We start from the raw sequence: 12,639 nt of genomic DNA, 5'->3' as shown, positions 1-12,639 counted from the left end.
TCTCCCCTAGTCCTCCTTTTCATCAAACTCGACAAAACCCAGTTCCTGCAACCGTTCTTGATATGTTTTAGTCTCCAGTCCCCTAATCATCTTGGTTGCTCTTTATGGTTCTCTGCTTCGGTTGTATTGCCCCTAAAAGCCCCTCCCTCCATTTACTGGAAAGCCTTGGGAAACGTTGCAGAAGAAATGTGAAAATAAGGAAATAAAAGCAGAGACGTCCTCGGGTCTCGGAAAGACCAGCCAACCCAGCGGAGGTGATCTCTACGTCTCCGTTGTTGTTGTTTTTTAAATCGGCTTGAGGATTTTCCTGGCATCGAATAAGGCGGTCAACTTCGAGCCAAAAGCCCAGTTGGAAAAACCAAGATTAGAGCTTGTGGTTGAGTTGGACTAGGAGGGGTTTTCTCCCACCTTTATTTCTGCCTCCCGATATATACAGATTTTTATTTATACAATTTAATAATATACAGCGCTTTTATATTAAGTGTGTGTGTGTGTGTGTCTATATATATATTTGTAGGTAGGATATTCACACAGGGGTAACACCAAACCCGTATGTCTCTTTTTCTCTGGGGAAGAAAACACTTCTGGAGAAGGGGTGGGGGATTTCACTGGCTCCCCCAAAACCTGCAGGGAGTGTGCAATTTTTTCCTATAAAACCTGAAAAAGTCCCGGGAAAAAAAATCGGAGGTGGGAAAAAGAGGTGGGAAACACCGCTGGGCAAGGAGGGAGTTTGAAGGCTACGAAATCGGTAAAAAACTGGTGGGATTAGCAGGACTGTCCAACCAGATAGCCCCCCCCCCCCCATCACCACACATGTGCCGTCCCCTACGGTGTTGTCACCCACCGTGCAATGCCAAAAACGGAGGACAGGGACAAGCGCAACCCGACGGCGCTATAAAATCAAGGGGACCTGCCAGAGGAGTAATGTACTGTCGCTTTCGCTGCTCGACGGAGGCCGGCCGTTGGCGTTGAAGTTGCGGTACCCCCTTCCTCCCGAAATCACGGCCAGGGAGGAGATCTCTTTCCGGTGAGACTCCTTGGCGCACGGCCGGCTGCGCACCCAAATGTCCGGATCGTCCGCCATTTCGTAGATGGAGCCGTCTTCCTCGGTGTGTTCGAAGGAATTCCCGCCGGCCGGTGAAGGCGTGTCCCTCATGGAGAGCAACTGCCCAGGCAAGTGAGTGGTGGATCGGAGCCGGTACTGCAGAAGGATCCCCTTTTTACGGATTTCCCTGGTGGAGGAGGAACTGTCTGGAGCAGACACGTCGGAGGAACGAGCACTGGGGTGCGCCTCGTCCATCAATGCGCCTCCGTCGTTGGCCGCATCATCCTCTTTGTCGCTCTTCAAGACCTCGGGGGACAGCGTGCTGAAAGCCACTGCTAGGAAGTCCACGGGGCCGCAGTGGCCATTGAGCGAGACCATCCCTTTCCCTGGGGCAAGGAAGAGAAGGCTTTTCGTTAAGTGGGAAGGCCGCTAGACATCGCCGCCACGCTACGGAGCACGGATGGGGATCCACAGGCGTTGCAAGCCGAAGCCAGAGAGATTTGGGGAGGAAAGTCGTTTTTCCAAAATGCAAAGGGATTGGGTTCCGTCTCTGAGCAGAAGTGCCAAAGAGCCATGCAGGAGAGCAGGAGGAGAGAAGGAGAGAAAGAGAGAGTGAAAGAGAGAAAGAGAAAAAGAATTGAGAAAGTTATAGAAAGAAAGAGAGAGAGAGATAAAGAAAATTGAGAAATATATATATAGACAGATGGAGGGAGAGAGAGAGAGAGAGAGAGAGAGAGAGAGAGAGAGAGAGAGAAAGAGAGAGAGAGATACAGAGGGAAAGTGTGAGAGAGAGAGAGAAAGGGAAAGAAAAAGAGAAGGGAAAGAATAGAGAAAGATAAATATAGAGAGAGCACGCGATAGAAAAAGATATAGAGAAGGAGAAAGATATAGAGGTGAAAGAGAAAGAAAAAGCAAAACAGAAAGAGAAAGGGAAAAACAGAGAGACAGAGATATAGATATAGAGAAAGAGAGAGAGAGAGAGAGAGAGATTAAGAGGAAGAGAAAGGAAGGGAGGAAGGAAGGAGAATGGGAACGAAACCATTGCAAAGCAAAGGAGACATTCCACCCTCAGAATCCAGGATATGCCCCTAATCGATTCTTCCGCGAGATCAAAATCTGCGAGAATCTCTCGCCACAAAAGAGAGCCAGAGTTAATCCGTGGGGGTGTGTGGGGGTGTGCGGGGGGCTCTTGCATGCCAAGCCAGGAAAGATTCAAACAAACAAACAAACAAACAAACAAACAAACGGATTATGGCCAGAGGCTCCAGCGTCCTTAGGTAAGCCTGCGTCCCTGTTATCCAGGTGGCCTCCTTCTGCCTTACCTGTGATTTTGGGGATGCCCTCCAGCCTGGGCACGGGCAATAGGACCAGGATGCCTTGGTCGGTGCCAATCCAGAGCAGGCCCTGGCAGATGAGGAGGCTGGTGACTCGGACATTCTTCTGGCCTGCAGAACGGGAGAAGAAACCGGCCGTTAAGCGAAACAGGGAAGCTTCTGCTTCGTCTGAGCGGGGAGCTGGGGTTGTTTCTCCACCATCCAAAGCCCATCATCCTGAGCTCCACGCCCTGACAGCCACAGCTTCTCCTCCTGGGTGGCAAAAGGGAGAGAGAGAAACCCCACCTCCTTCCCTTTTCTTCCTCCCAAGCCCTTAGACACAGAACGAGAGGAGCTGGAAGGGACCTTTGGAGGTCATTTAGTCCAACCCCCCCCTGCTCGAGCACGAGAGCCTATTCCAAATATTAGCCTCTACCTAGGATCGAACTCACAGCTTCCTGACTGAGAGGCGAGAGCGCCACCTCTAGGCCACGTTATCTCGATCTCTCTTGAAAGAAATCATGTCCTGAATCGGGCGGAGGGTATAGGTAGTCCTCCACTTACGACCACGATCGGAAGGCTAACGTCCAAAGGTAAACTTCAAATTTTTTTAGCAAGGGGCTCTCTGCCTTAATGACTGACTGGTGGTCATGTGGCTGGGTGGGTGTAGCCAATTCAACGTGGCTTCTTTGCCCTAATTACCTAAAAAAAAGATATATACCAAAAAGTTGTTTATTATTTCATGCATTTGATATGTAAATAAAAGACTGGGAGAAACCAGGCTTAATAGCAGTGACTATGAGAGGGATCTCGGGGTCTTAGGGGAGTTTCTGGTGAGTTAGGTGATTCTTATTATTTGGGAATTAATCCCCTCGGTGGCTCTGTTATCTGATTTTTCTCAATGGCTCTCCCTGACAAGCGCTGAGTGGATTGTTTATCTAGCTTGCCACACTGTTACCAGGTGTGAAATGCTCTTGGCTGAACGCCCAGAAATTCAATTAAGCCCATGAAGTGCTTTCCCTTGCTGCTTGTCTTTCAAAGGTTATTGGGGCCTCTCTGAGCCCCGCAGAGCCCCCAGCAGCCCACCCCTGGGAACAAATATGTACTAAGAGAGTCGTCCCAATGTTATGACTTTTGCTGCAGTCGTTAAGCAAATTGCACCACAGTTGTTAAGCGAATCAGCTTCGCCTGTTTCCCTTTGCTTGTCAGAATCTGGCTAGGTCACCACTGGTGATCACGTGACCCCCCCGGCACATCGTCATAAATACGGGGAGTCCTCAACTTACGACCGTTCGCTTAGTGATGGATTTATGACCTTTTTTTCCACACTTACAACGGTTGCAGCTACCCCAGAGTCTCGCGAATCAAAATTCGGACGCTTGGGCTCACGTTTATGACAGCCGCAGTGTCTTGGAATCATGTGATCCCCCTTTTGCGACGTTCTGATGCGCCGAGTTGACGGAGTAAAGCCCGTTCCGCTTAATGGCTGTGTTCCTAACCGAAACACTGCAGCGATTCGCTTAACAACGGTGGCCGAAAAGACCCTAACATGGGGGGCAAAAACTCACTTAACAGCTGTCTCGCTTAGCCACAGAAATGTCGGGTTTAATTGTGGTCGTAAGTCAAGAACTGCCTGTACTGATGTAAAGGAAAAATTGAAGATTTTTTTGTGTGGGGGCTAGGCTCCAGGGGAAAATATGCCAAATAACTGTGAATTGACACATTTTTCGGCCATAAGGTGCCCCCCACCCACCCACTTCCAGTTTCCGATGTAATAAAACCAAAGGAAAAATGGAAACGGGAGTCCCCTCCAACCTCCCACCCCACTTCGGCAGACAGGCAGGCCTCTAACACCCCAAAACCACCCAGGGCTGAAATCTATCACTGATCCAGAGAAGAGGCTACCTTATCTAATCTTAATGAATGTATTCCCGCAAATCTGGCTTCCTAGACAAAGCCTGACTTCCCCCCAAAGCTGCTCGCATTTTTTAAAGCCCAGACAGGCGGCTATCGATATTGGCCACAACTCCAGTTACCAGAACAAGAGAGAGAGAGGGGGGGGGATAGACAGACAGAACAGACAGACAGACAGACAGACAGACAGACAGACAGACAGACAGACAGACAGAGGTAGAGGGTGGGGGACAGATAGATAGATAAAGGTAGAGAGAGAGAGCGGGATAGATAGATAGATAGATAGATAGATAGATAGATAGATAGATAGATAGATAGATAGATAGATAGATAGATAGATAGATAGATGATAGATAGATATTAGATAGATAGATGATAGATGATAGATAGATAGATAGATAGATAGATAGATAGATAGAGATAGATAGATAGATAGATAGATAGATAGATAGATAGATGATAGATAGATAGATAGAGAGGGATATATATATATATATAGAAAGAGAGAGGGGGAGAGAGATAGATAGATAGATAGATAGATAGATAGATAGATAGATAGATAGATAGATGATAGATAGATATTAGATAGATAGATGATAGATGATAGATAGATAGATAGATAGATAGATAGATAGATAGATAGATAGATGATAGATAGATAGATAGATAGATAGATAGATAGATAGATGATAGATAGATAGATAGATAGATAGATAGATAGATAGATAGATAGATAGATAGATAGATAGATAGATAGATGATAGATAGATAGATAGATAATAGATAGGGATAGATAGATAGATAGATAGATAGATAGATAGATAGATAGATAGATAGATAGATAGATAGATAGATAGATAGATAGATAGATAGATAGATAGATAGATAGATAGATAGTAGGTAGGAAGGAAGGAAGGAAGGAAGGAAGAAAGAAAGGAAGGAAGGGATGTATGGATAGGTAAATAGATAGATAGATAGATAGATAGATAGATAGATAGATAGATAGATAGATAGATAGATAGATAGATAGATAGATAGATAGATAAGAGAGAGGGGGGATAGAGAGAAAGAGAGATAGCGGGGAATAGATATAGATAGAAAGAGAGAGAGAGGGAGGGAGGGTGGGAGAGGAGAGAGAGAGAAGTACAGGTGTTTCCCCCCCCAAATCCGTCTAATTAGAAGTGATGACCAACTGGGTTTGGATGCTGTTTGAACCGTCTGGCAAAGCCGAGGGGAAAAGAAACAGAGAGCCAAGCCGCAGGAAAATGATATTCCAGATCAATCTACAGAGCCCAGAAGATGTCGGTTGCAAATGCGTTGTGACCTTTCCTTGTTTATTTATAGCCCCAACTCTAGCAGAGGCTTAGAAATTTTATAATGAAAAAGCTAATTTTATATATATATACACACACACACACTCACACACATACATATATACATACATACACACACACACACACACACACACACACACACATACATACACCAGCCTCTTTGGAAGGCTCTTTGGAAAAGTAAAAAGAAAAAAGCTGAAACGTTCTCATCACCTTACAGGTTGAAGTCCCTGAGCATGCACAGAGTTCCCTCTGGATTCCTTTCCAACCTGAGGGCCCCCCCGCTTTAGTCCAGGAAGGAAAAAAAACCCCATCTTGGGGGGGGAGGGGAAGAGAGACTGGGGTTTTTCCCATGTTCATCTCCACTTTTGAATCTGTGCATTTTATTTGCAAATTAACGATGGGGGTTGAAGAAAAGAAAAAAAAACATGAGAATTTGGAGGCGGGGAAGGAAGTAAAATGGGTCATAAAGTGACGTAAGAACAGGAAGATCCTCGGTGGGAGGGAAATAAGTTTTTTTATTATTAAACTAGCTCGATACTCATACTTCGCTACGAAACTGTGATCGGGCTTAGTTTTTGGGGAAGAAAATAAGAGGAAAAAAATGCTGCCTCTACCATCCATCAGTATTAAACTGGCTAGCGTCCTGTCAGTGTGTGAGAGAGTTAAGGGCTGTTTGGAAACTGAAGCAGTATTTGCTGTGTGAGCAAGAAGTAGACAGCAAGGAGCCTGGGCGTGGCTTAGCTCAACTGTTCTGTACTAAAGCTGCTTGGTGCTGTGAAACTGAAACTATGATTAGGGACAACGTTGCTAAATTAGGATAAAAGGGAGGACAATCAGTTTATCCAATTTTGAAACTTTGGGGAATAAACAGCAGAATTTTTTTTGGGGGGGGGAGCGGTTTTCACCCCCCAAAAATCAAAGAGGAAGGGAGGAGACATATAAATATTTTATCCGCAGACTTAAAGTTCCAATGTCAGACAAAATTAACCTATCAGCCAATATACAAATTTTAAAAAGGCTTTTCTGTTATGCCGACGCCTTTATTAATAGCCTGTCTAGTTAAAAAGGATGAGGGAGCTTAGGTTCAAAAATACATTAATATAGAAATACTTACACCGCGGAAGCAGAGCGGCCGCGATAAATTTTTTAAATACGGCTCTTGTGCGACATCTTTTTTTGGGGAAGGAGAGGAGAAGACGGAAAAAAAAAAAACCACGAAACACTTTATATAAGTAATGCATTTAGCACTAATTATACAATTACTTCTTGCTAAGGAGTGAGAAAGAGAGAAGGGGAGGCCGGGAGGGAGGGAGAGGCGGAAGGAAAAGATTAATGAAGAATTTACAGTGGCTTTAATCAGCCATTTTTTTTCCCCCCTTCGTGAAGTTTTTTCCCTCCTTTGGGCCAGCCTGGGAACGGGCCCAGCCCTGAGTTTGCCAATTGGGGGTGCTCCTGATGTATTTTCTGGGTGCCCATTTCCAGCCCTTATTAAAAGAGAAGGTAGTTGGTGAACCAGCTCATAAAGTCCAGAAAATTGACTGGGAAAATAAAAAATAAAAAAATCAGAAAATAATTCCAAATATTCCAAATAATAAATTTCACGAGCAGGCGGAAACTTTGGGGAGCTTCCTCACACACACACCCCAAACAGTGGCTAGACTGATGTAGGATTCAAATTGGGGAGATTCTGGGGTTTCGGGGTGGGGGATTGATACCTGGGCCACTTACCTGTAGAGGTAAGATGGCATCTCTTTATGTTGTCACATGGTAAAAATACCCATTGTGTTTGTGGAAAGGGCACGATACCTTTACAGCGGTGTAAATAATTCCGCTGGAATCATTTCCGACAAATGGTGGAGTTGGGAGGTCTCCCAGAGGTCATCTAGTCCGACCCTCTGCCGTATGCAGGGAAACCATGACAGACACCCCCCCCCCCCAAACAAAAAAAACCTACTTATGACCTGGTTTCTAAGTTCTGACACCCACCACCAATCCTCGGTAAGCACACTTCGACTGAGATGTACAATGTTTTTGCTAGAAAGTGGCTTCCTGACCATGTTTTATTTATTTATTTTGCTTAACTGCTGCAAACAGTTCACAAGTCAAGTGATGACCTGCTTTACGACCGGGCTCAATTACGGTTGTAACTCAAGGACTACCTGAATTGAGTCTCCCCCCCCCCCGCCGTGGATCCTTAGGGCTTCACGTATTTCAAACCCTACCTGGCAAGACCGCCATGGTTCGGGTGGCCACGTTGATGTCCTGCAGAAGATCCAGGGTCTCGGTGTGGAAGAGACGTATGCAGGACCCCGAGGAGAAGGCCATCCACACTCCACTGCCGGCCTTGATCATGTGGGTCACGTGGCTCTCCTCTTCCGGGTGGACCTCAAATGTTTGCTGCGGGCGAAGGAAAGGAAGAACCGGGCCTCAGCGGGCAACGAAGCCAACGAGAGCGTGTGCAATAATTTGGTGTGTAAATAACGCCGGCCGTTACACGAAGTCTGCTGAAGGAAGGACGTTTTGTAGCAAGGGTCTTCACACTTGGCAAGGGTTGTGGAGATGGAAGCAGAGTCATGGGCCAGTCTAGGAGTCTGGGAGGACTTGGACGAGGGTCCTGCGTCCGATGCGGAGATGGGGCCAGGGCCATCTGGGAGTTATGTGCTGGCTCCGGAGCCTCCAGAATCTGGCAGCAGCGAGGCCGAGGAACCAGGGGAGCCTGTTCCCAGTTCGTGTATGCACAGAGCTGCTAGAAGGCAAGAGCAGCGAAGACAAAAGGGCCGACTCGGGAGTAAGGCCTGGAGGTGATTGCCCCTCCCCTACGGTATAAAAGAAGTGCAAAGGTAGAGAAACCTTTGCAGGAAGCAAAGTCATTCGCTCTGTTCAGATTCAACCTCGAAGCTCTGTGTGGACTTTGTACTTCGGTTGGTTTTTTTACTGTTCATTTGGCACTCTAGTTGTTGGCAGCCATTCAAAGGAGAGAAAGGTGGGTGCTTATCTCGAGGGACTGTTTGGGACTCAATACAGGCTGGGAATGCACATAATTCCCCAGCGCTGAAATAAAACAAGCGTTGTTTTAACTTAAGCGTGTGCTTAATTAGGTCTTAGGAAGCCTTGGTCAGAACATCCAGTGATGGAGCTTTCTCACATCCCGTGAGAAAACAGGTTGAGAAGACAGAAGGTTGGCGCAGCCCTCTTTTTAACGCCTCCGTTATAAACTCGGAATATTACCTGGAAAAATGCTGACACAACCCTTTCCTGCTGCTGCATTTATGTACCTCAACACGTCTCTATCAAAGCGAGAGCTCCTATCAATCCCGCTGGGCGGCTTGGGAGACGTAAAACGTCGCATTAAGGGTTGACAAGGCAGCGAATGCCACCTGACAACGAGGTGCCAAGCAGAAGGAGGAGACAGCTCCGCCGCACCAGGGAAGAGAGAAAGAGGTGGCAGCGAAGAAAGAAAAGGAAACTGAGGCAGGAAAGGGCCACTTGCTTCAAAATGAAAAGGAAAGCAGACTTCATTTTCCCCGAGGGGATCCGTGCCTTGGCTCTGTTTACACACGTGTGTGCATCCGCGTGTCCACGTGTGTGTTAATTCGGCCACTGCTTTTACAGAGGAACTGGGGATCATCCCTCTCGGTGCCAGCTTGCAAGTACTGGTTCAATCTGAAGCCACAACTGGCACAGGGAAAGCATCCTAAACCGGGCATGAGTTTGTCCCTTGGAGAAACTCTTGTAGGGTGGCAGATATGGGTGCAAATCATGCTGTTAAGGCCTGGCATGCAGCATTGCCCAAAAAGTAGGGGCCAAGGAGCAGGAGAAACGGAAAGAGACGGGAGGGGGCATCTTTGGCATTCTGAGCGGCCCCTTGCATTCACGCAGAGACAGTGCTACACAGTGGCTTGGACCAGAGGAGACTCACAGCACCAGACAGGTGAAATTGTAGAACACAGAATAACCGAGGTCAAAGGGACCTTGGAGGTCATCGAGTCCAACCCCCTGCCCAAGCAGGAGGCCCCATACCATTCCAGACAATTTGTGGTCCGATCTCTTCTTAAAAGCCTCCAGTGATGGACCGCGCCCACACAACTTCTGAAGGCAACTTCTGTTCCACTGGTTAATTGATCTGAGATTATAGAATTACAGAATAATGGGAGGTTGGGAGGGACCTTGGAGGTCTTCTAGTCCAACCCCCGAACTTGTAGGAACCCTACAACCTTTTCAGACCAAGGGTTGTCCAACCTTTTCTTTAAAAAACTCCAGGGAGGGAGCGCACCCACGTTTTCTGGAGGCAGGACGTTCCGCTGGTCAATTGATGTGGGATTATTGAATTACAGAATAACAAGAGTTGGAAGGATCTTGGAGGTCTTTTAGTCCAACCCCCTAACTCAAGCCAGGGACCCTATACCATTCTGGACAAATGGGGGGTCCAATCTCTTCTTGAAAGCTTCCAGAGGTGGAGAAGAAAGGAAGAGAGGGAGGGAGGAAGGGAGGGAGGAAGGAAAGGAAAGGAAAGGAAGGGAAGGGAAGGGAAGGGAAGGGAAGGAAAGGAAAGGAAAGGGAAGGAAAGGAAAGGAAAGGAAAGGAAAGGAAAGGAAAGGAAAGGAAAGGAAAGGAAAGGAAAGGAAGGAAGGGAAGGGAAGGAAGGGAAAGGAAGGAAGGGAAGGGAAGGTAAGGAAGGAAACAGAAGGGAAGGGAAGGGAAGGGAAGGGAAGGGAAGGGAAGGAAGGAAGGGAAGGAAAGGAAAGGAAAGGAAGGGAAGGGAAGGAAAGGAAAGGAAAGGAAGGAAGGGAAGGGAAGGGAAGGGAAAGGAAGGGAAGGAAGGGAAGGGAAGGTAAGGAAGGAAACAGAAGGGAAGGAAGGAAGGAACGGAAGGAAGGAAGGGAAGGGAAGGAAAGGAAAGGAAAGGAAAGGAAGGAAGGAAGGAAGGGAAGGGAAGGGAAGGAAAAGGAAAGGAAAGGGAAGGAAAGGAAAGGAAAGGAAAGGAAAGGAAAGGAAAGGAAAGGAAAGGAAAGGAAAGGAAAGGAAAGGAAGGGAAGGGAAGGAAGGGAAGGAAGGAAGGAAGGGAAGGGAAGGTAAGGAAGGAAACAGAAGGGAAGGGAAGGAAGGGAAGGGAAGGGAAGGAAGGGAAGGAAGGGAAGGAAAGGAAGGAAAGGAAAGGAAAGGAAAGGAAAGGAAAGGAAAGGAAAGGAAAGGAAAGGAAAGGAAAGGAAAGGAAAGGAAAGGAAGGGAAGGGAAGGGAAGGGAAGGGAAAGGAAGGGAAGGGAAGGGAAGGTAAGGAAGGAAACAGAAGGGAAGGGAAGGGAAGGAACGGAAGGAAGGGAAGGGAACAGAAGGAAGGGAACGGAAGGCAAGGGAAGGGAAGGAAGGAAGGAAGGAAGGAAAGGGAAGGAAAGGAAAGGAAAGGAAAGGAAAGGAAAGGAAAAGGAAAGGAAAGGAAAGGAAAGGAAAGGAAAGGAAAGGAAAGGAAAGGAAAGGAAAGGAAGGGAAGGGAAGGGAAGGAAGGGAAAGGAAGGGAAGGGAAGGGAAGGTAAGGAAGGAAACAGAAGGGAAGGGAAGGGAAGGAACGGAAGGAAGGGAAGGAACAGAAGGAAGGAACGGAAGGCAAGGGAAGGGAAGGGGAAGGGAAGGGAAGGGAAGGAAGGAACGGAAAGGAAAGGAAAGGAAAGGAAAGGAAGGGAAAGGAAGGGAAGGGAAGGAAGGGAAGGGAAGGAAAGGAAGGGAAGGGAAGGGAGGGGAGGAAGGGAAGGGAAGGGAAGGGAAGGGAAGGGAAGGGAAGGAAGGGGAAGGGAAGGAAGGGAAGGAAGGGAAGGAACGGAAGGAAGGGAAGGAACAGAAGGAAGGGAAGGGAACAGAAAGAAGGAACGGAAGGCAAGGGAAGGGGAAGGGAAGGAAGGAACGGAAAGGAAAGGAAAGGAAAGGAAAGGAAAGGAAAGGAAAGGAAGGGAAGGAAGGAAGGGGAAGGGAAGGGAGGAAGGATAACAGAGTGGAAGGGACCTTGGAGTTCTTCTAGTCCATTCCAACCCCCTAACTCAAGCAGCAGACCCTACACCAAAAACCTCTGGACAAATGGCTGTCCAGCCTTTTCTCAAAACCCTCCAGGGATGGAGCCCCGCAACGTCTGGAGGCAAGCTGTTCCCCTGGTTTAATCCTCCTCACTGTCAGGAAATTCCTCCTGACAGTGAGAAACCATTCCTCCGTGGGACGGCTTTTTGAGTTTGGTTCCCAAACTCAGTCGTGACACCCCCGGAGAACAGAGCCTACCTGAGCCTTCAGGCTGACGGCGTCGAAGACGGTGACTTGATTGCCACAGCTGGCCCACAGGGCATCCTCCAAGGTGAGCAACGTCTGCACGGGGGCCAGCCCTACCGCCAGGCAGGTGGGCTCAACGTCGGCATCCCACAGGCCTCCTGCAAGAAGGAAGATGAAGACAGCATTGGAACGCTTTTTCGGGAAGACCAAAAGCGAAGGAGGAGAATTAGGACCCCTACAAAGTGCAACGTTTGTGTGATCTCAACCTCACTTTCCACACAGGCTAAGTATTTGCAGAAGCCCCTGAAGTTTCTCTGAAGCCTGCTGAGAAGATGTCTACAGAAGAGAAGGACCAGGGGAGACAGATGGCCCTGTTGCAGTATTTGAGGGGGTGCCACATAGAAAGGGGGTCAAGCTATTTTCCAAAGCCCCCCTGAAGGCCAGACAAGGAATAATAATGGATGGAAACGGATCAAGGAGTCATTCAACTATGGAAATAAGGAGGAATTTTCTGACAGGGAGAACAATCCACCCGTGGCACAGAAGTTGCCTTCGGAAGTTGTGGGAGCTTCATCCCTGGAGGCTTTCAAGAAGAGACTGGACTGCCATCTGTCAGAAGCGGTGTAGGGTCTCCTGCTTGGGTTGGACTAGATGACCTACAAGGTCCCTTCCAACTCTGTTAGAGGTTCTATTGGAGAAAATGACCCCCCGGTTCCAGGACTCAGAAATGGAAGATGGAAAAATCACCCTGTGAAGCCCCAGAGTCTGGGCCGTGTGAGAG

At 47.8% G+C, this 12,639-nt stretch overlaps 1 protein-coding gene across 1 annotated transcript in view; it reads right to left on the bottom strand.

The window, feature by feature from the left end:
- Window positions 1–377: 377 nt before the first annotated feature.
- ARHGEF10L (Rho guanine nucleotide exchange factor 10 like) overlaps window positions 378–12,639 on the bottom strand; it is a 68,762-nt gene continuing 56,500 nt past the window's right edge. The window contains 4 exon segments of the mRNA XM_087944794.1: window positions 378–1,431; window positions 2,368–2,490; window positions 7,832–8,006; window positions 11,871–12,016. Coding sequence (XP_087800920.1) covers window positions 893–1,431; window positions 2,368–2,490; window positions 7,832–8,006; window positions 11,871–12,016 — 983 coding nt within the window. The 3' untranslated portion in view covers window positions 378–892.

The sequence above is a fragment of the Notechis scutatus genome, chromosome 16, assembly GCF_049901735.1.
Source record: "Notechis scutatus isolate UNSWTSFEM ecotype Mainland chromosome 16, rNotScu1.2, whole genome shotgun sequence".
Classification (NCBI taxonomy): Eukaryota; Metazoa; Chordata; class Lepidosauria; order Squamata; family Elapidae; genus Notechis; species Notechis scutatus.
This window is presented reverse-complemented; position numbering and strand designations above follow the sequence as displayed.